This window comes from Thermothielavioides terrestris, chromosome 2 (assembly GCF_000226115.1).
Source record: "Thermothielavioides terrestris NRRL 8126 chromosome 2, complete sequence".
Classification (NCBI taxonomy): domain Eukaryota; kingdom Fungi; phylum Ascomycota; class Sordariomycetes; order Sordariales; family Chaetomiaceae; genus Thermothielavioides; species Thermothielavioides terrestris.
In genome coordinates this window covers 8,995,010-9,015,613 of record NC_016458.1, presented here as the reverse complement: position 1 = coordinate 9,015,613, position 20,604 = coordinate 8,995,010, and the positions used below count along the sequence as shown (strand labels likewise).

At 56.9% G+C, this 20,604-nt stretch overlaps 8 protein-coding genes across 8 annotated transcripts; 6 read left to right on the top strand and 2 right to left on the bottom strand.

Annotated features, from left to right (window-relative positions):
• Positions 1-311: 311 nt before the first annotated feature.
• THITE_2116160 (uncharacterized protein) lies at positions 312-1,627 on the top strand. The gene is made up of 2 exons (XM_003653546.1): positions 312-1,029; positions 1,098-1,627. Exons 1-2 carry the CDS (start codon positions 431-433, stop codon positions 1,477-1,479), a joined length of 981 nt encoding a protein of 326 aa, XP_003653594.1. The 5' UTR covers positions 312-430; the 3' UTR covers positions 1,480-1,627.
• A 610-nt stretch (positions 1,628-2,237) lies between these two features.
• THITE_2043632 (uncharacterized protein) lies at positions 2,238-3,485 on the top strand (the record flags this gene model as incomplete). The annotated part of the gene is made up of 3 exons (XM_003653545.1): positions 2,238-2,665; positions 2,734-3,154; positions 3,273-3,485. The coding sequence occupies 3 exons, from the start codon at positions 2,238-2,240 to the stop codon at positions 3,483-3,485; spliced, it is 1,062 nt and encodes a 353-aa protein (XP_003653593.1).
• A 1,292-nt stretch (positions 3,486-4,777) lies between these two features.
• Positions 4,778-5,224, top strand: THITE_2014523 (uncharacterized protein; the record flags this gene model as incomplete). The annotated part of the gene is made up of 1 exon (XM_003653544.1): positions 4,778-5,224. A coding segment is annotated over one exon (447 nt), but the record flags the coding sequence as incomplete, so codon positions are not given.
• A 4,562-nt stretch (positions 5,225-9,786) lies between these two features.
• Positions 9,787-10,719, top strand: THITE_37555 (carbohydrate esterase family 1 protein; the record flags this gene model as incomplete). Its single annotated transcript, XM_003653543.1, has 2 exons — positions 9,787-10,191; positions 10,270-10,719. 2 exons carry the CDS (start codon positions 9,787-9,789, stop codon positions 10,717-10,719), a joined length of 855 nt encoding a protein of 284 aa, XP_003653591.1.
• Positions 10,720-11,109: 390 nt separating this feature from the next.
• THITE_109958 (uncharacterized protein) lies at positions 11,110-12,652 on the bottom strand (the record flags this gene model as incomplete). Its single annotated transcript, XM_003653542.1, has 3 exons — positions 11,110-12,028; positions 12,136-12,253; positions 12,364-12,652. The coding sequence occupies 3 exons, from the start codon at positions 12,650-12,652 to the stop codon at positions 11,110-11,112; spliced, it is 1,326 nt and encodes a 441-aa protein (XP_003653590.1).
• A 451-nt stretch (positions 12,653-13,103) lies between these two features.
• On the bottom strand, positions 13,104-14,658 carry THITE_2116157 (uncharacterized protein). Its single transcript, XM_003653541.1, has 2 exons — positions 14,072-14,658; positions 13,104-13,996 (listed from the first exon to the last, which is right to left on the bottom strand). Exons 1-2 carry the CDS (start codon positions 14,490-14,492, stop codon positions 13,413-13,415), a joined length of 1,005 nt encoding a protein of 334 aa, XP_003653589.1. The 5' UTR covers positions 14,493-14,658; the 3' UTR covers positions 13,104-13,412.
• Positions 14,659-15,288: 630 nt separating this feature from the next.
• On the top strand, positions 15,289-18,237 carry THITE_2116156 (uncharacterized protein). Its single transcript, XM_003653540.1, has 3 exons — positions 15,289-17,433; positions 17,577-17,820; positions 17,877-18,237. Exons 1-3 carry the CDS (start codon positions 15,568-15,570, stop codon positions 17,966-17,968), a joined length of 2,202 nt encoding a protein of 733 aa, XP_003653588.1. The 5' UTR covers positions 15,289-15,567; the 3' UTR covers positions 17,969-18,237.
• Positions 18,238-18,478: 241 nt separating this feature from the next.
• Positions 18,479-20,180, top strand: THITE_38248 (uncharacterized protein; the record flags this gene model as incomplete). The annotated part of the gene is made up of 2 exons (XM_003653539.1): positions 18,479-19,457; positions 19,540-20,180. The coding sequence occupies 2 exons, from the start codon at positions 18,479-18,481 to the stop codon at positions 20,178-20,180; spliced, it is 1,620 nt and encodes a 539-aa protein (XP_003653587.1).
• Between the last annotated feature and the right edge of the window lie 424 nt (positions 20,181-20,604).

The following is a 20,604-nucleotide window of genomic DNA, read 5'->3' as shown; positions in this document are numbered from 1 at the left end:
CAGATCCTGACCGGCTCGATTTCCCTTGCATAATTCTGTCCTCCGGCTGCTTAATCACTTGGTTCCGCTTCTCTAGCCTCCCGTTTCGGGTCTTGCATTCTCTCTTCTCTCCCCCGCCTTCGTCGCGCGGCGTTCACAATCTTTCTCTCTGTCGTCTGGAAGAGGGCAAAGAAACGAACGTCCTTCCCTTCACCGGGCGGGTCCCGCTTCTCTTCGACCATTCTCTCTTGGATACATTTGGATACATCGAGTTAATCACCACCAGCCTGCGGGGAGAGTGACCTGGCGGCAGGAATCGGCAGCGCCCCTTTTCACCATTACCGTAACGACTGGTCGAGGCGCGGGGGGGCACAAGTTAATCTGAAGGACGACTGGGTAAACCAGGACGAAGAGGTGGAAGTTACAGGGCTGCGCACACATGCACGCAAAAATGCTTTGGCAGAGGACGCTCGTCTCCTCCCTCCTGGCGATAGGGGCGCAGGCCGGAATTGGGGACCTGGTTATGGAGGGCTTGACGCGCAACGGCCGGACGGTGGAACGGAGTCTGGAAGAATCGGCCATGGCAAGCCTGGAGACGCGGGCATATCTGGAGACGAGGCAAACCATGAACAGCGGAACCCCACTGAAATCCGACGGGAGCATCGACCTGAACGCGTGGAACACCCAGGTGAATGCTGCCTGCCAGGACTCGCTGAGAAGTCTGCATACAGCGTCGAATCCGTCGGGCACTTGCGTGTGTTACAACCTGCCGCTGCTCAACAACGAGACGGGCGCGTTCGAGGCCGACCTGAGACTGTTCCAACTCAGCCCTCCCACCGGCGATTTCCAGGGCATTCCGCAAGACCAGATACAAGTCGAGCTCAGCTACCAGGGAGCATCGGTCTCCGAGGTCAAAAATGCCAGTGCGGCCTCTGCAGTGAGACTCAGGGCCAGGCAAGACAACGGCAACGGCACGGATCTTCCGCTGTTGCAGTCGTACATGTTCGTCGGGCAGGTCGACAAGGACAAGATGACGGGCCAAGTGAGCATGTGAGTCTCAGGCTACCTGGCCGAGAACCCAACCGGAAGGTTTCCCTGTTGCTAACTTTGCCTGCAAGGGCCCAATGGCAAGCTCTCGTCATGCCCATCGTCACGCTCAAGGCCACCAACGGCAACGGCCAGACGGTCAGCACCAACGTTTCCTCTAATGAAGCTGCCTTCGTCACCGGCGTCTTCTCGAAGGATGTGGTCATGAGCAATCTTCTCCTTGCCCAGCTCGCCGTCAACGACCAGCTCGCTGGGCTCAAGAACGGCACCGTCGCCTTTGTGTTGCCCGGTATCCAGCTCATGATTTTCCCCATCGGCCTCATCATCACCAGCGTCTGGCTTCTCCTGGGGCTTGTTGCCTATGGATTTGGCACCTATGAGCGGTACCAGTTCAGGGAGGCGCACAGAAGGAGGGTGGCCGTTGCTGCCAAGGCTGCTGTCGCAAGGTTCTGAGCATCTGTGGCGAAGGGCCTGTGCATATTTTGTTCTTTTTACATCGTTATACAGCATGCTCTGGAAGAGCACGTTTGTTTGACACAATACATCAGCAGCGGTTCAGGGTTCGGTGTGTTGGCACGGCACAGGGGTGACTGCCAGCGGCACCTCTGTTAGCTACATACTCCTGGCACTACATTGGTACATACTATTTTATTTTATTTAACACAACGCAACGCTGAGAGACATTCGGCTACTAGTTGGCATCAATATTACAACCAGTGGGCATTACTGTCACATTTGCGCCGGACGGCCGTCTCATGTGTTGAAGCCTAGCCTCAATTCCCTTTTTATCATGAGCCTGTTGATAACAAAACTCATTTTGAAAATTGATCAGTTAAAACACAATTCCCTCAGGAGTATTCACAGCCGGTGCGAATATCCCGGTCACTTCTGAAACGGTCTCAAACCTTACTAGCCCATGTGTACGATGAAAAGATCTTGAAGGTGTAACGAGTCGCGATTTGCCACCCAGTGCTCAGGGATCATCCAAGGCAGTGCCACACGAGCTTCCCGCCCTCACGACTGTGGGGCCGCTCAAGCGAACGGTGAACGATGTGGAGGTCCCATTCATGCTCACAGACCTTGTTTACAGGCCATCATAATCACATCATGACCTGTGTTGAAATTTGTTATCTTCCATCGAGAAACGCTGTGTCTGCGGGAATTCTCAACAACCCTTTCTTGTTTCCAGGGCCTATCCGACGTCGTCCGCCATGGGTCAGAGATTGTCTCACCTCCATAGATCCTCGTCGTCTCCAGGTCCGACGCCGATACCGACACCAACGCCGACACCAGCACCGGAAACGCCCCCAAGTCTGCCGCCGGTAGGGCTTCTCAGGCTGCCGGTCGAGCTCCTCCTGTCCATTGCGGCGCAGCTCTCTTCATCACCTGAATCCATTGTCGCGCTCTCGCTCACTTGCAAACATCTCCGCCTTGCATTGGCAAAGGAGGTTGCCAAAGTCCACGTCAAGTGTCGGGTTGGCATCTTAGCGCTGCTTGAAAAAGATCTTGGCGACCGCTTTGTTTACTGCTCCGCCTGTTGCCAACTACATCTCTTCTCGCCCTCATGGCCTATATTGGAGTGCAATCGCTTTCGCTACTACAAAGCATGGGCCTTTGATCCTAACTGGAGGGGCTATCCGTATAAGCTGTATGCTCTATACATTTATATTCGAGGTTTTGCGCCCTCTAACTGTGGCCATCTAACAGGTATCACTTCCTTGCACGGCTTGTTATGAACCGGCACTTCTACGGTCCCTCTCATGGCCTTCCCTTAGATAGCCTCACCGAGCCCGCTTGGGGATACAGCTGGGATGCAGGCCCACCCTGGCGGCAGATCCCCTCCGCTCGGGTCGTGGGCAACGAGCTCTTTCTCCGCATATCGCACGTTCTGGAAGGCAGAGCCTCGATAGTTCGAGACGCCATCGACGAGGGACACTACCATATCTGCATTCATGTGGGCTCGGATTCGGCCACCAGGATCCTTTACAAGGCCCGTAATGGGAGGGACCCTATGCCGGAGGTGAAGAAGCCGCCGAATGGACTAGCGCTATTACGGGCTTGCCGAAATGTAACGAGGGCTTGCGTCGAGTGCTTAACTGACTACACAATCACCATTGAGACGGCTGAGGTGCGTGAGATGCATCGCTCTGACAGTATATACAGTACTTCAGACACCGAGGTATGTATGCCTGAAAGGTATGCTGTGCTAATAGGGGCGTCGGCCACTGATCTGGAACATCCACCAGGATGACGTTGGGCCCCTCGTCGACGGCTGGAGAGTTACGATCACATCCTACCATCAGCTGGGGCCGTGTCGCGACATACAGGACTGGAAGTGGATCGCCCTTACACGGGACTGGACGACTCGGGTCCCAGGCGACTTTGAGATTCCGAAACGGGATATGGTTGTGTATCCTCCTGGCATAGTGAGGGAGCGATGGGGGGTTGAAGACGGTTAAGGTTGCTTTCCTCGGTGCACTTTTGACAGTAACAGTGAATTGGAACGCGCCTCAACCAAGAACCGCCTCGAACTACCTCTCTCCTGTGGCTAAGGACGATCCTGAACTGAAGAAATGAGTTAAGGACATTCCAGACTTGAAGAAGAGGGCCTTCAATACTGCCCGGAGAGAAAGGCGCACTCGACGAGGACGTCCATCTACCTAGTTTTATATTCCTGCAACAATAGACGCGGTAAGTCCAAGCGGTGATTGTGCGCTTTGAAGGATGAAGGGAAGGAAGCGGCAAACCAAGTTAGCCTACCAGCCCCATCCGACCTGTCGCAAGAGCTGCTCCAGCCAGGAAAGCCGGAGCGGAACCTGGAAATGCGACCACTATGGCAAACAGGCACGTCCGTGCATCATCGTGAACGCCTGGGGTGATCCCGGTCGTCGGGATATGGCACATGGCCACTTCGTTTGTCCTGTGTTCCTGGTCGGGGAACTCCTGGATTATTCTTCCAGCAAGCAGCTCCCTAACGGCCAGCGAGATCCCCAAGCCTCATGAGGTGCCAGGCCGCCGCTTCGTCTGTTCGAAAGCTCAGTAATGGCATGCCACATTTCGGCCGGCATCCCCGGTTCTGAGGGTCGCCTTCCTGTGTCATCGGAATCCACAAAGCGGGCACTCTCCTGCTCCAAGCCGGGAGGGCCGGACCACGTAGTACACAGGGCTGACTGATAGCCAACCAACGGCCAACCAACTGGCATGTGCGCGCTGACGAGCGGGCGGGCAAACTTGTGGGGAGCAGTTGTCCAGCTCGAAGGTCCAACGTCACAATGTGGAGGTCCGATCATCGCCTCAACATCACGGCCGAAGATTGCGTTGGTTTGTCTACTTTGTTCGAACTGTTCTAGCCAACCTTCCCCGCGTCATTGTGGGCTTTTCCCCTCGCCGGAGTCTTGTACTTAGCTGTTGGCTTGGCAGATTTGTCCCGGCAGTGCTGCTGTCTGCATTGAGGAACTAACACATCCGCCTGTTCCGGGACCATCATATTGTTTGCTTCAACCCGCTTGTGGGCGGTGGTCTACGATAAAACGTCCACGGCGGCCTTTGGCCGCCCAGCGTGTCACCGCACCGCTAGCCGTCATATCTCCGTAGAGCCGTTGCTCTCAAGAAGCTGTGCATCATTAGGGGAAGGGCAACTGCGACGCCGATAAATCAGTTGGTCCGCAGAAAGTGGTAGTCCCAGCGTCCCCCTTCCCGCCCCTTTCTTCTACGCCTATCCTTCGTCGCACATCCGGTCGGCACGGGGCCCACGATGGACGTCTCCGCGCTCCTCACGCAGATGCAAGAGATCCTAGCAAGCTTACATGCCACTCTTGCATCACTTGACCACACGGTCCACGATACCAAACTTTACGAGCTGGAAAAACGGCGCGATGACGCCATCCAGGCTTTGTCCTCTGCGTTTCTTTCCGAGTCCGAGTTCTTGGGCCGGAAGCGGAAGGCAGAGCGTGAGGCGCTCGCGGAGTGGCGAAGGAAGGAGGACGAGGAGCGCGCAAGACGGAGGCAGGAAGAAGACCAGAAGATGGCCCAAAGGAATCGAGAGGAAGACGCGGCCCGAGATAGAAAGCTTACGGAAGATACCGAGAAAGTTGAGCAGGAAACGGACCGTTTGATGAACCAGGTCGAAGAGGAGGCTCGGGTGGCCATCGCCCAGGCTCGCGAGAAACTTGAAGCACTGCAGGAGAGGAGAAGGGTAAGTGCGAACGATTCGAGCCATGTGACGCAAACACGGATTCCGAGCCTAACATTTGCGATCTATAAGGAACTCAACCGTCTGATTGAGGAGCAACTGGAGAGCACACTTCTAACACTACCCACTGCCTTGACCAGGCCGAGGAAACCCGCGAGACAAAGCGCTCCTCCACATTCTCTGCCGATCGCACAACTGGAATCCTCAAGGAATGCGGGACGTCTCAGCCACTCGACGTCCTTGGTCGAGCAAAAGCAATATCAGAATCCACCCGACGCGGATGAGGCATCGCAGACAGAGCCTCACGCACCTTTCCTGGCAAGACACGAGGATACGACCAGCCGAGAGCCGCAAGTCGACACAGGCACCGCCGAGCTGGATTCATCGACACAGCGTGTCGACAATGAACTCCCAGGACCCGAGCAGTCTCCGGCGGTCTACGGGTTCGAGTTCTGCGGCGTCATCCGTGAACCGCAGGGAGACCTCCGTAAATCCCGCGAGTTCTCGGAGCCCCTCAATATGGTCCACGAGGAAGCTCCTGAGATGGCACCGCTCAAGGAAACACCAATCATGGCAGCCACTGCCCTGAGCCCGGTTGAGCCAGAGCCCAGTGCTAGCGGTCCAGCCGATGAGACGCGCGCCGCAAAAGGACCCGATTCGGCTCGATTAGAGATGTATGGGGACGATGAGGGCTTGAAGGCCGATGCGAGAGCCGTTGTTCCACAAGATAGGGTTACGAGTCTCCCTGGCACCGTGAGCCATGGAGCTGATACTTCGGAGCCCGGTGGAGAAAAGAAGACCGTTGAGCTTAGCCCTCGAAGGTCGGATATTGCTGGGCGAACGTCCCCTACTGCCCATGACGCCCATTACGAAAGCGGGTCCCTGGACGAGAAGATGTCGACACAAGCGGGAGAGCCCCTGACCAGCGTCATGGACCTGGCCGACCAAGAAGCGGACAGCGACCTACCCGAACAAAGTGTGGTAGGAAGTGCTCTCGATGCTGCACAGGATACTCTGTCTCCCAGATGCAAAGTTCTCGAAGATAATCCTGCTGTGTCTGTTCCAACAACCCAAGCTAGCCAGGCTCCTCGACAAAGCGATGTCTCAGACCGCGAAGAGATCCCGTCCACCTCTCCGCCGGTCGAGGCACAGCCGATTGGAAACCCGTATCCGCATGATTCAGAAGTATCGGGTCCTGTTTCTCTTCCGCATCTGGAGGACGTAAGCTGGACATCAAGCGATCTGTCCGAAGGAGCCGACGGACGAGCTCAGGAGAGCTACATCCAAGAAGACGATCTCAGCGGACATGGGGATTCTGACCTGGTGCTGCGTGACGAAGCCAATCAAGCGTCGGGTGGCCTTCACCAACCTGATCGTGGACCGGGAACGAGTACGGAGGCTGACATCGAGGAGACTGCACGACACACGGCCGCCGAGAAGCCAACGGCGCCGGCCAGTCCAAAACCCCACGAAGACTCTCAGCAACAAGGGATTGAAGAGCGCATAAAAAGCGACGAGGACATGGAAACAAGCTATTCCTCTTCTCAACAGTCAGATTCCGTTGCAGATGCTTGGCAACCAGCGAATACTGAAGCCCCTGGCGCTTGGAGGGGTGCGGACCATGACCAGGGGAGGTTGACCGGACTTGAGAGTGATGTGCATGATTTCTTAGCAAACACCAGGGAGGAATATTGCGAGGCTCAGGGTCAGTATCCACAGGACGACGATACTGACACCGACTCCCAGCAATTCGTTACGCCGTTGCCGTCTCACCGATCCCTGGGAGCAATTAGTCAAGAACAGACAGACGATCACCGGAGCTTGGGCCTCGACGACGATTACTTGGGTAGTCAGCATTATGAAGGGGATAGCGTGCGGCAGTGCGAGTTGGGACACCAGGACACCACCCCCGTTCACGGCGCCCACGAGCTTTTTGACGACGATGACGAACGAAGCGAGGAGTTGCCGGCCCTGCCTCCAAGAGCCACAGTCGCAGAGAACGTCCAAGCCGGTCAACAAAGTACACCTGTCTCGCGGTCAAGCCCGGAAGATCCAAGGGAGATGGTAGAGCGCTACGTGGGCACCAGCCAAGCAGAGCGAAGAGCTCCCGAAACCTCAATCGAAATCACAACATCTCCCGAGGTCCGCGCCCGGAGTAGAAGCTGGGTTGGGGCTGTTAGCAACTACTTTGCCAGCGAGGAGGGAACAAGCACAATGCCTCCTCCAAGAACCAAGTCGACCCAACGGCCGCAGACATTATTATCCAGTCAGGGTCTCTTTGCGAACCAGCGAGATCAGAGGCGACCTGAGACCCCTGTCGAACACGAGTCCCTCTTCTCGTCGGATTGCGTGACGCCGGACACCTTGACAACCCGGGACGGCATCGTAAGCATGCCATGGGGTACAAATGATGGCTGGACACCTCAGTCCCTTCACACGCTCAGCACGATATCCACCCCTCCGTCGCCACGCCATACCGGTCACGGTAGCATGATCGAACCCGAAATTCAGAGTCAGCTCTTAACTGGATCACCACGTCACAAGGTCCGGCCGTACAGCGCGGTTCTATCTGCTCAACGGGGCACGCCCAGGGATGAAACAGAAAGCAAGACGCCAGTCAGTCCCATGGCGCCACGGCAGCGGGTAGAGACCTCAGAGCCGATCACCGCAACCGCAGGCCCCTCCAACCGACAGGACACCGGCAGCCCCACCGAGGGCACCACAACGGACAGCCTCTTCCAGCAGATGCGCAGTATCTCTGAACAGCCCCGGTCCAGCTCGACGGGCGCCGCAGACCGGCGCTCCCTGCCCAGCTCCATCGGCTCGCAGCCCTCCAGCGGCGCGTGGCTCGCCGACGACCAGCAGCTTCCTCGGCGCGAACCCGAAAGCCCCTCCCCGACAGCGCAACCAAAGCGATTCTCCATGTCCGCTTTTGGCGCGCCGACCGCCGCCGATGACCAGAAGACGCGGGGCGAAGTTCCCTTCCCTCGCGGAGCCGTCTGCCCCCCGATCGTCAGAATTGACCACGCTCGGGCGCGGCAAGGGACGGCAGCGTGAGCCGTGGCGCGGAGTCGGCTCCATTTCAGGGTCCAGGTGGTAAAGGTCAGGGCCAAGACCGAACCCAGAAGCAGCAGCAGCGAGTGCAGGGGCCGGCTCATGCCGGCACCCCTTCATCCGCAAGCAGCGAGGTCATCGTGCTGGCCGAAAACTTTGATCTAGCCCAGCGTCCTCTCGGTCACGGCCGAGGTCTCGATGGACCATGATGATGGCCGATCGGACGAGGAGCAGGGGAGCGGTGATGACGGTCGTGGGCGTGGGAAGGCGGCGACTGTGAACACGCAGGCCAGCCCGGTTCACGCGGGGCCTGCCACCGGCCCTCGGAGTGGCAGCAGCGACAGGAGTGGCAGGAGTCCCCACTGGCCAAGGTATGCCGAGGCTGTTGGCGAGGCAAGGCTGGCGTGGCGGTGGGTAGAGGGATGGCGGGCGAGGCTGCGCAAGGGGCGCGACGTGGTTGAGAAGGCGAGGCGAGAGGGGCGGTTGGATCGCCAGATGCGGACTCAAAAGCCGGTGCCGTTAGTTGTTGTGGGGGAACCGGAGGCGGTAGAGGGGGCTTAGAGATTTGCACGAGATTCACAAGAACAGAAGTGGTTGTGCTGTGTAAGTTGGTTAGGTCCTTCTCGGTCTTTTTTGTCACCCGCCAGCCTTGACGCGGGTTTGCATCCACGCGCGCCAATCATGAATAGGCGCAGCAAGGAATGTCACGTAGATGATCATTTTCCCGAAACATGTCCGTCCGACAGGCCCACACCGGGCCCATGATATATGACTGTGGACACAAACCGCAGAAGGACCTCCGAGCCACGGAGCGAGCACCTCCTTGGCGATCTGGCCATATCGGGGATCTGGGCGGGGACCACTTTAAGTCCCAGCTCGTCTCTTCCCAGATTAACTCCCGTTTAGCCCCTGGCTCTGCGGACTCCCGGCCTGCAAGACAGCGCCGAGGGGGTACGGAATACAGTTCAACTGCTGTGCGCTGAGCTGCTGCACTCACCAGCGCCCAGCGCGCCAGGGCCATCTAAAATGGGCACCTCAAAGCCAAGTGCCATCTGCTTCCCGTTCCGATTCCCGGTCCCTCTCTCCTCTGTTTCTCAAAATCCGGGGTACCACGCCAAGTCAAGGGCCGCGTCCGGGTAAAATGGGCACCAGTGTCTCATCGTTTCCCGATTGGACTTGCATCTCTGTCTTCTGAAGCGGTCCATTCAGGTAAGGTACCCGCTCTGGCGGCACTGTCGAGAACGTGGTACCGGGGGAAGGGAAGTAGTCTATTATGTCTATCTTACACGGTATATATGTCCTGCGGGGTTTGCGTCCGGGGCATACAGCATCCGGAATGCGGAAACGTATATCAGGGCTGACATGGCCCATGGCCCCGTGAAGTGTTGACCCTCAGCCATCACTAGACATTCCGGAGTAGTGAGTCTGCGACGATGAAGCTCCTCAGCCAGATCTCGGCCGCTCTGGCCCTCGCGGGCAGCAGCGTCTTGGCCCATCCCGTATTCGATGAGTTGATGCAGCCAAGCACCCCGCTGAGGCGCGCTCAGGCTGCCCTCACCCGGGTCAATGACTTCGGCCCCAATAGCTCGAACACCAAGATGTACATCTACGTGCCGAGCAAGCTGGCCGCGAAGCCGCCCATCATCGTGGCGATCCACTACTGCACCGGCACGGCCCAGGCATACTACAGCGGGTCGCCCTACGCCCAGCTGGCCGACCAGAAGGGTTTCATCGTCATCTATCCGGAGTCCCCCTACAGCGGCACCTGCTGGGATGTGTCGTCGAGGGCGGCCCTCACGCACAACGGCGGCGGCGACAGCAACTCGATCGCCAACATGGTCAACTACACGCTGAACAAGTACAACGGCGACCCCAGCAAGGTGTTCGTGACCGGCTCGTCGTCTGGCGCCATGATGACGGTAAGCCTGGACGATGATGAATACCCGCCTAGGCGGCCCAATTTTGTTTTACTGACAGCAACGGCGGTCGGTATGTAGAACGTGATGGCGGCCACGTACCCCGAGATGTTCGCCGCAGGCATCGTCTACTCCGGTACCCCTGCCGGCTGCTTCTACAGCCAGTCCGGCGGCACCGACCAGTGGAACAGCTCCTGCGCCAACGGCCAGATCCACAGCACGCCCGAGGTGTGGGCCAAGATGGTCCACGACATGTATCCGGGCTACAACGGCTCGCGCCCCAAGATGCAGATCTACCACGGCTCGGCCGACACCACGCTCTACCCCAGCAACTACAACGAGACCATCAAGGAGTGGTGCGGCGTCTTTGGCTACGACTACACCAAGCCCGACACCACCCAGGCCAACACGCCGCAGGCCAGGTACACGACTTACACCTGGGGCGACCATCTCGTGGGCATTTATGCCCAGGGCGTCGGACACACGGTGCCGATTCGTGGGAGCGATGACATGAAGTTCTTTGGGCTGTGAGAGTGAGGAAGAAAACGTCGAAGTTCCAGGTTCGATGTGAGACCGCTTGGCTGGGCACGGCAGCGGGAAAGGCAAGCGTGTTTGGGGGGGGGGGTCACGTAGGAGAGAGAGAATGAAAACGCAGCGGTTGTGTTGCATGGAGCTAAGGTCATGCATCAGTGACCCTCCCCGTCAATCCGCGAATTGCTGTTGGAGTGCAAAAAGAGTCTCAACTATCGCCGTTTGCATAACCCCCTACCCGGCAAACCCCAGGAGAAAACGCAACACAAGAATCCAGCGCCCCTTATCCGACTGCCTTGTTCAAACACAGGCCGCCCCCTGCTGCTCCGACGGCTTGATCTCATCATACCTTCCTGCCTTTATCCTCTCTCGCTGTTCTGCATGCCACGCCTAGCTAGGCAAGCCCCGACGCATCAAGGTCCACTTAGTCCTGAGCTGCAGAGCCTCTCTCTTCATGAAGTCCGCCCAAGACTCTGGATGGGGGGCGGGGTTATCAGCAGATATGAACTTGCAGGCCTTTCTGAGCGTCGTCACGTCGAGCCCGTCCAGCGCAGACGAGCCACCGCGGGCCCTGAGCGCGTCAAGGTACATCGGAACGACCGATGGCTGCATCCCATCCGAAAACATCAGTCGCCTGATATCAGCCGCGTCCACGCGGCTCAGGGTTCCGAGGAAGGTCACGGAATCCTGGGGATCGAGGTGCCGCGGGGGGGAGTCGGAGACTACCCAGGTGTTCTTCGTGATCCAGAGATCCCCATCCTTGCACCGCAACTGCAAATACTCCCTGCCCGGTTGGGTTCTTGCACTCGTGCTGTCCCCTTCGCTCCTCCGGCGCGAGCTAGTGCCGTGAGACCGCAACGAACTGGAGCCCCTCCCGCTACAGGGCACAGACGGCCGGGGAGTCACCTGCATCTCCAACTCCTGCCTCGTGTCGTTCTCTTCGTTGGGGTCCGAAGACTGATGCCCGCTGGAAGAGCGGGTCCCGGAAAAGCGGTCGAGGTGGATGTCGTTAATGGGCGTAGGCGACGGTGATAGCAGCCCCGGTGTCCGCCGCCTCATGGTCTCCTCCGATCGGATCCCGAGATATCGAGTGGGGACAGTGGCATCTCTGGTCTCCGGCCTGGCGGCCATCATCCGTTGCCTGAGCCACATTAGGCCGTACAGGGGGACCTCTGGAGACTCGTGTTGGGCGGGCAGATGAGACCTCAAATATCTGCTGAGGAACGCAGGGTCAGACCGCGGCGGAACGACCAGCTGGTCCCACCTCCGTCTCACAGCAAGTTCTGAGACGTTTCGACACCCATTCTCGCTGCATGGGTAGGTCCAGGGATAGCTACTGAAATAAGGGGCGTCGATGGACGGCGGCGGGTCCCGTGAGAGTCGCGGGTTTCGCCTTCTGCGATTATCTGTGCTGACCTCGCTTTAAGGCGGAAGGGCGGGATCGCCGAGGCGGGGGTCATCAGCGGAAGGCAATAGGTCTGGCCGATGCGTGGAGGCGGCGTTGGACATCTTGCTTGTCGGCCAGGGCGAGGCACTTGCCTTGGTGATAGAGTTGGGGATCCGTGCCTAGGGGCGGGTGGATGCTGGATTTTTCAGGGATTGATGCAGGCTTTGGAGGACAGGAAGAACTGGCTGGCTGCCCACTTTTTGTGCCCGTCAACTTGTTCTTTGCAGTGGCGTGGCCGGCACCGCGGGCCGTGTGACAGTCTCGGCCATTGTGCGAGATGTGCCTCGTGGATGAACAAGCAGTCACGAAACGGCAGAGGTCTTTGTTATGGCTCCTCTTCACAGCCCGCTGGGCTTCACCCGTTTCTCTGCAGAGATTGGAGTTCCAAGCCTCCAAGGCAGCAGTGAGGAAACCGAGCGCCTCATACTGATTCAAACAGATCTCTGCGCCCAATCGCACGGTGGAAGATGCCTCCTCTTGGGACATAGGCGCCGATGCCGACACGGTTTGTCCAGTCTACGAGGTATTTAGCTCCAACAGGTGGCCAACTGGCCGGTTCTGTGTGGTTTTGCGTCTGGGAAACAGTCCAGCTACGCCCATTCACAGGACATGGCGGCTCGAAACACGTCAAGCAAAGCGTTCCTTTCGGCTCGATTGCCGCCATCCTGAGAGACCCAGCTCCCAGGGGCAACCAACCACGAGGACCCCGCTGTTTAGAACGTAGATTACACAGCACGCGCCGCCAACGACGTTGGTCGCATAGTTCCGAAGTCGCAGGAGTGGCGCCGACGGCTACATCCCATCAAGTTGACCACATCGCCTCGCATGCGCCCCATTTTTTTTTTTTTTTTTTTTTTTCCCTCTTCTGTTCTTTTGGTTTTTTTCTGGTTTTTTTTTATTCTTTTTTATTTTTTATTTTTTTATTTTTTTGTTTGACTTTTTTGTTTTTTTTTTTTGTTTTTTTTTATTTTTGTTTTGTTTTTTTGTTTTTTGGTTTTTTTTTTATTTTTTTTCTTTTCTTTTTTTTGTTTGTTTGTTTGGCAAGTTGTGTCTTCCTTAGCAGACTTTAAGGTTTATGGGCTACTTAAAAGTGATTGTGTTGGCCTGCGTTGTAGACCACCAGCAACACCTATCATCAGCTCCTTAACCTATGGAGGAGGCCAAGCGCCGTGTCCCTTCAACTACGACATGTCTTTGAATTACCCGACTCCAAATAGATACTCCCCAGCCAACCATCTTCAGCCTGTCACTTTCCGACGTGAACAACCAACTTGCCCGCATTACTCCCCTTCTTCAGTTTCTCGAAGGCGCTAGGCACCTCTTCCAGCTCGTAGGTCTGCTCGATAACCACCCGAATCTTCTTGTCGGCAACCCATTGAGCCAACTGCTTCAGATCGTCCACGTTGCGCTTGATGCTGTACATCTCATACTTGCGCTTGCCGCCTCCGAGAAACGAAGGTAGAAGGAGCCTCGACGTAACTGTTTTGACAGTGCTCAAGCTCGCTGGCGCGCCCACCTGCACAAACTTGCCCTGCGGCAGGAGGAAGTCGTCGGCAGCGCGGTACAAGTCCTCGGGAGTTCCCACGTTGTCGACGACCAGGGAGAACACCTGGCCTTTTGCCTTGAGGGCCCGAGACACGTCGCTGGATGTGTAGTCGATGATTTCGTCGGCACCAAGCGAGCGGCAGAGGTCGGCTTTGCCGGGCGAGCAGCTCACTGTGACATGGCATCCGAGCGCCTTGGCGATCTGAACGCCAAAGGTGCCGGTGCCGCCCGACCCGCCGTTGATGAAGACCTTGTCGCCGGGCTTGACATTGGGGACGATGGTCTCTGTCTCAGTTCGTCATCAGTTTTTTTCCCTCTCCTGTCCCCCAGTGCCGGAGCAGGATTCATGATGCCACTTACGGTATGCCGTGATGCCTGCAACGCCCAGGGCCGCCGCTTCATCAACGTCTACGCCCTGGGGCACATGCGCGCAGGCTTTGGTCGGTGCAACAATGTACTCGGCCAGGGTGCCGTGCTGCTGCGGGTTGATGCGTCCACAGACCAGGTCGCCAATGGCAAAACTGTCCACTGTCCTGGTGGTCTGCACCACGCGCCCGCAAAAGTCGCCGCCTGGCGTCGCCGGCGTGCGGATCACGGCGCGGGCGGCGACGCCCAGCTCGGGCAGCTTGTAGTCGACCGGATTAAGGCTGGCCGAAAGGACCTGTATCAGGAGCTCGTTGTCTCCGAGGCGCGAGGATGTGGTCGGGATCGGGACCGACTCCTTCAAAACGAGGTTCTTTTCGATGCCGCCGGCCGTCGTCGTGTACTGCCACGCCCTCATTGTTTTCGGTACCTGTGCGGACGACATTTTTTTTTCCCCTGGGCTACCTCCACGCCGTCTTCAGATGCGAGCTTCTTCTTCACTACCTATATGTGTGTGTGCAGAGAGGAGTGATTGGTTGGGGGCCAAACGGTGGCGGTTAAGATGTGGTTAATGCAGGCCCGGAGGGGCACGATGTCATCATCAGCCGAGTGGCGCGACCATGGATCATTAAAAGGAGAAGGTTGTGGCTTCGGGGTTGGGGTTATATGTGGACAGCCTATCCCATCGCACAAGCAGCACATGGACTCTGGCGTCCCCATGGCAGGGAGAATATCGTACCCACTAGGTATTGGATGATACATGATATACAGTTCGGGAAAAACCAGGTTCAATGACGGCGGATTTGGGTTGTTTCATTGATATCGACCCAGAGGAACCCAGAGGCACCGGTGTGGGCGTCGCTGCCAGTGCTCAAGGGAACCTAATCCTGCTTGAGTTGCACTATTTTAGTTGGTATGTAGAGTACCTTTGTGACATTTGAAGAACACCTCCATTTGTGAACGAAGACCAACTTCACTGGTAATCCATTACTTGAAGGTTATAGGCAGAAAGTGTCACTGTTGACGAGAAGAGTGAAAGACTCCTCTGTTTGACTCATGCACACTTGTCTGTGATGGGCTGGCTGTGAATGTGATGCATCCGAAGTTCCCAGGTTCATGGCCGGGCTCCACCACAGGATCCCATTCAAGACACTAAGGGGGTTTCCTGGCCAACCTTCGCCCCACTAACTCACTACCTTATGGATGCAACGGCCGTCGTCTTATCGAGATGCTGAAATGTCAAATCCATCCGAATCCAGTTAGTTACTGATTTCTGGTCCCGAGATTGAGCCGCGGTACTTTGTACTGTGTACCTAGATGCTCTTTTTTTTCCCCCAAGAGAACCTCGAGGGGTCAACTTGGAATTCAGTTTTCTCTCGAAGCCGACACATCATTAGTTCAGCGACGGAATCCAGTCTCCAGGCACGAAGGCCCGGATCAACCGACTGTCAATCGGCCTCCATCGCCGGCAGTCCATGAGGGAAGACGGCAGGATGGCAGCCTTCAACAGCAACGCGCTGAGCAAACTCTGCTCCGAGGACCAACTCGCCCTTCTCGATTCGATCGACCAGCTCCGCTTGCAAGGCATCAACAATTACGTCTCGCTGCCCCAGATCATCGTTTGCGGCGATCAGTCGTCCGGCAAGAGTTCGGTTCTGGAAGCCATCTCGGGCGTTTCGTTTCCGATCAAAAGCAACTTGTGCACCCGATTCCCCACGGAGCTGGTCCTGCGCAGGACTGCCCATTTCAGCGCCCGCGTATCCATCATTCCCCATGAATCCCGTTCAGAATCCGAACAGATCGCGCTCCGAAACTTCCACGAGGAACTGGCCGGCTTCGCCGATCTTCCAAAGCTGATTGAGAGCGCAAAGCTCGCCATGGGCATCACACCCCATGGAAGGGCTTTCGCGCAAGACATCCTCCGCGTTGAGGTCACCGGCCCAGACCGCCCTCACCTCACGATTGTCGACCTCCCCGGCTTGATCCACTCCGAGACCAAGACTCAGACAGTGTCTGACGTCGAGCTGATCAAAGGTCTTGTCCAGTCCTACATGAAGGAGGCAAGATGCATTATCCTGGCCGTCGTGTCGGCGAAGAACGACTTTGCCAACCAGGTCGTCCTCAAGCTGGCTCGCGAAGCGGACCAGAGCGGCAACCGGACGCTGGGCGTCATTACGAAGCCCGACACCTTGGTTCCCGGCGGCGAGAGCGAGGCTTTGTACGTGTCACTCGCCAGGAACCACCAGGTTGTATTCCGCCACGGTTGGCATGTTTTGAAGAACATGGACTCGGAGAAAGGCTCATGGTCTCTTGCGGAACGCGACGCCGAAGAAGCCGAATTCTTCAGCTCTGGGGCGTGGGCCAGCCTGCCACCCTCGTCACTCGGTATCGAAAAGCTTCGCAGCCGTCTCAGCAAAGTGCTCCTCGGGCAGATAGCCTCCGAGCTTCCCAGCTTGATGAGCGAGATGGAAGAAAAGTCCAGATCCACTCAAGTTCAACTTGAGGACCTTGGGGATCCACGAGCCAACGCAACCGAGCAAATGCGCTACTTGCTACACATCAGCCAGGAATTTCAAGCGCTCGTCTCGGCCGGCGTGGGCGGGCACTATATCAACAATCGCTTCTTTGTGGACGCAAAGACTGAAGTTGGGTACCAGCAACGTCTACGGGCCATCATCCAAAATCTCAATGAAGACTTCGCAAAGGAGATGTCCCGGGCCGGCCACTACCGGGAAATCACAGATGAGCCGTCTGCGGCCGGACCATCGGGCGAATCTTCCACTGCCATCAAGATTACGAGGAGTGAGTTCATCACTCACATCGAGCACCTCTTGCGCAGGACTCGAGGTCGCGAGTTGCCGGGGACCTTCAACCCGATGATTGTGGCGGATCTATTCATCGAGCAGTCTCGGCCATGGGAGGCCATTGTTCGTCGTCACGTGGAGAAGGTGTGGAAAGCAGCTTCTCGCTTCGTCGAGTTGGTCGTGGCTCACTCGGCAGACCCATTGGCGGCCAAGGCTCTGCAGAATGAGGTTGTCAAACCGGCAATGAGACGCATCTTTGACGAGATGCGGGACAAGACCACCGAACTGCTGAGACCAAATCAGGAGGCGCACCCCATCACGTACGACCATAGTTTTGCGGAGGCGCTCGAGAACCTGCGCCGCGAGAGGATGCGGAAAGAAGCCGAGAGACTCCTGGCCAAATTCTTTGACGTTAGCTCACTGCAGTTTGGCCCGGAATGGAGGGGCACATTCAACCTCGAAGCACTTGCCAGAGCCTTGGCTGCCAGCACTGAGCCGGAGGTCAAGCGGTCTGCCGCTAGTGACGCCCTGGATTGTCTGAACGCCTACTACAAGGTCAGCTTGTCCACCTCTCCCCGCATCAGCCGTTACCTCGTAACATGCTATCCGGTAGTCGTCAGGCATCGGGAACATCGGGAGTATAGCGAGCATCGGGAGCGAGTCGTGTACACTTCGCTAACAGTTCGAGGCTCAAACAGGTCGCTCTGAAGCGTTTCATTGACGACGTAGCTGTCGAAGTAATTGAGGGGAGGCTGGTCTCTGCTTTGGCTGCTATCCTGTCCCCAGTGTCGGTATTCGAGATGCCGGCCGACCAGGTCGCCCGCATTGCTGGGGAACCTGAAGAGATCCGTGCCGAACGCGAGCAGCTCACGAAGCAGCTGGAGGTCCTGCGAAGCGGCTTAGAGACCTGTAAGCGCTTTGTTGGCTTGAGGCTCAGCGGAGGTAAGGAAACCCGCGCTTTTGCTTTTGGTGCTCCAGCGTCCTGACTCTCTGTCTAGATTCAATCCTGGTTCCCGCCAACCCTCAGCAGGACATCAGCTCTGACTCTTCCGTCGGCGACTCTGGGTCTACTACCTCTGATGATCTCTGATGACTACTGAGGGTCCGGAACCAGCTCGGCCGACGCTTCAGGCTCGTCGAAATCTCAGAGGTCACTGGTCAATCCACGTCGTGTCAAGAAGGCGATAGTCGCGTATTAGTGAAGCAAACGAGTACTCCGTTGACAATGACAGTGTCGTTAGATGCAAAGCCTCGGGTGAGAAGCCGTTAGAGACCTTTGTTTAACTGCGGGGGTCACACCAAGATGCAAACTCACCAACACATGCACGTCAACGAGTTGGGACAATCCGTTTTACAGCAGTCCTCCGTGCCTCGCTTTGTAGTACTTTGTCTCGGTGGTCCACTTCGTCAACGTGAAAAGACCTTTAGCGTTGGGGGCGGAGCGGTTGCCGAGTCCGGCAATTGGTTCTTTATTCCACAACCGCACCAAACAACGTAGCCCCGGCGTCAACTGCCTGCCTGCCTTTATCTCTTATTTGATACAATCTCGTCGAGTTGGGTCTGAATTTTGTGAATTGTGACCTCGCCATAGGCTTCTCCAATGGATCGACCAACGCATCTCATCCGCTTGGCTCCCTACTCCTCTGCTGCGCCCGGCCCATTGGGCTCCCAGCACCGGAGGTTAACGCGGCACGGCTTCTTGAGCAATCACTGGGGTCTCCTAGGACACCGTAAGACAAGAGCTTCCTCGATCCTTGGCCCTGGGTCTACCAGAATGGCCGCGGAAAGAGTCCGCTTCCGTTCCACACCACGGCAGCTGTCGGAGCCGGGGACGATCAACTGCGAAGAGCTGCGGCAGACCCTTGATCATAACTTTGCCGTCATCCAACTCGAGTTTCATCGCGTCTTAAGCGGCATACAACAGTTGGAAAAAACAGCAGAAAGGGCATCCCAACAGTTCATAGAGCGCCTCGACAAGCTCCTTGAGCAATGCGGTCAACCCGGCATTACCGAGCGCAAGCAGACAGCCCATGACGCCGAGGTGGCTGCCTTAGAGTCGGAGCATCGCCTTCGGATGGAAAATCTACAAAGAGAAATGGCCAAGGACAAGGAGACACTCGCGAGCATGGAGAGGCATTTGCGGCTTTCCCAGATGCATGCGCAGATGCTGGAGAAAGAAATACAAGAAGCTGAACGCGCAGCAGACGCACAATCCAAGAGGACTGGTGAGCCCCAGGAATTACTGGACCCGGATGAGGCCATTAGATCCGCATTTCTGGGCCTCAGGGAGTCCATACTGGGCTTCACTGAGAGTTCTGCGCTACAACTCGGCAAACTGCCGAACACTGCGGTCGGCGCAGACGAGCTATTCCATCCTAGAACCTGGAACCGCGCAAGCGGGCAGCAGCGGAGATGGCGGGTCATGGCTAAGATCTTCCATCTGCTCTTTCGCCGGATTCTGCGGCCGGGGCTTCGTATGTTCGGGCTCCAGGCGTTCCTCAGGAGTGATGAGCACCATTCTATCTCGGCCTCCGAGGCCCATCTTCGCGCTCTGGAAAAGGAACTGGCAGCTCGGGGAGGTAAGTTGCCAACTCAGACCATACTTGTGAGACAACTCATCCAGTGTTTCTCAGCTGACTGACCACTCTATTTTTGTCTTAGTTGACCGCTCACTTCTAGAGAATTGGATAGCCTCAACCATCGACATCACATCACCTCTCAGAGACATCCCAGGTAACATCGAGGGAATCACAAATGAAATCTTCGAGGCCCTGAAGCCCGTGGTACGCTTCACCTTTCACCGTAACGCAGACAAGGTGAGAGGGCAAATCTCAGCAATTTGCGAGCAAGCGGTCAAGTTGAAGTTGGCCATAAGGAGAGCGCCATACATATACAAAGTCGAAGTTCCTTCTCGCGACGTAAAGAAGTGGGGCGAGCCCGGTTGCGATCAGGAGACGCGGGCTCTCGGGCCAAAAGCGTGGCTCTCGGTGGTAGACCACGAGCGCGAGCCCGACGAGGAGGACGAGACTGGCGATGCGCCACCCAGGCGGGCAACTGGGGATATTTCCTGCATCCCCTTCGGTGCCCTGACCAAGCTGGATACTGGCGAAAATGGCGAGAAGAAGAAGGTCGTCTTGGAACAGGCGTGGGTAATCTCGAGAGAAGCGGGCGGTGGGCTGAAGCGGAAGGCCACGGTGCTAGTCGACGAGGGAGAGGAGCAGCCGAAGAAACGCGTCAGCCCCAATCGCGGGATCTCACCAGCTCACCTAGCTAGGATCAAGGCATTGATGGGCGAAGGATGAGATTCACGGATTGTATGGCCGAGTCTCTGGGGGCCATTGAAACTGGAGTATATCAAAGGAAGTACTGTGTACAGGACTTAGGCGTTTCATGTTGATGTACCTCCCTTAGACATGTTGGACATGAGCACTTCCCCTGGGTGGCTTCTATCGAGTAATCAAAGCGAAGTTCCCAGCCACGCTGAAGCCGCGTTGGAGACTTCCGGCGTGAGAAGCGACCCTTGGGGGATTGGAGGACACGTAGGGTAAAGGAAAAAAAAAAGAAAAAAAAAGAAAAAGAAAGTCACCTCCTCACTCTTACGAGCGAAAGCAGCCAAAAGGGAAGTTGGGCATTTTTAAGAGATGTTGCTGGCATCTCAGTTCCTGGCCGTCGCGGTAATTGCAGCGCCAGCTTATCTCCGACGGTGTTTATGGCGCCTCCTAACCC

Coding starts and splice junctions, on each gene's coding strand:
- THITE_2116160 (XM_003653546.1), top strand. CDS start 431: ATGCTTTGGCAGAGGACGCTCGTCTCCTCCCTCCTGGCGATAGGGGCG. Junction 1,030..1,097: donor ATGACGGGCCAAGTGAGCAT/GTGAGTCTCAGG, acceptor TTTGCCTGCAAG/GGCCCAATGGCAAGCTCTCG.
- THITE_2116157 (XM_003653541.1), bottom strand. CDS start 14,492: ATGAGGGCGTGGCAGTACACGACGACGGCCGGCGGCATCGAAAAGAAC. Junction 13,997..14,071: donor TGCAGGCATCACGGCATACC/GTAAGTGGCATC, acceptor GAACTGAGACAG/AGACCATCGTCCCCAATGTC.
- THITE_2116156 (XM_003653540.1), top strand. CDS start 15,568: ATGGCAGCCTTCAACAGCAACGCGCTGAGCAAACTCTGCTCCGAGGAC. Junction 17,434..17,576: donor GTCTGAACGCCTACTACAAG/GTCAGCTTGTCC, acceptor AGGCTCAAACAG/GTCGCTCTGAAGCGTTTCAT. Junction 17,821..17,876: donor TGGCTTGAGGCTCAGCGGAG/GTAAGGAAACCC, acceptor CTCTCTGTCTAG/ATTCAATCCTGGTTCCCGCC.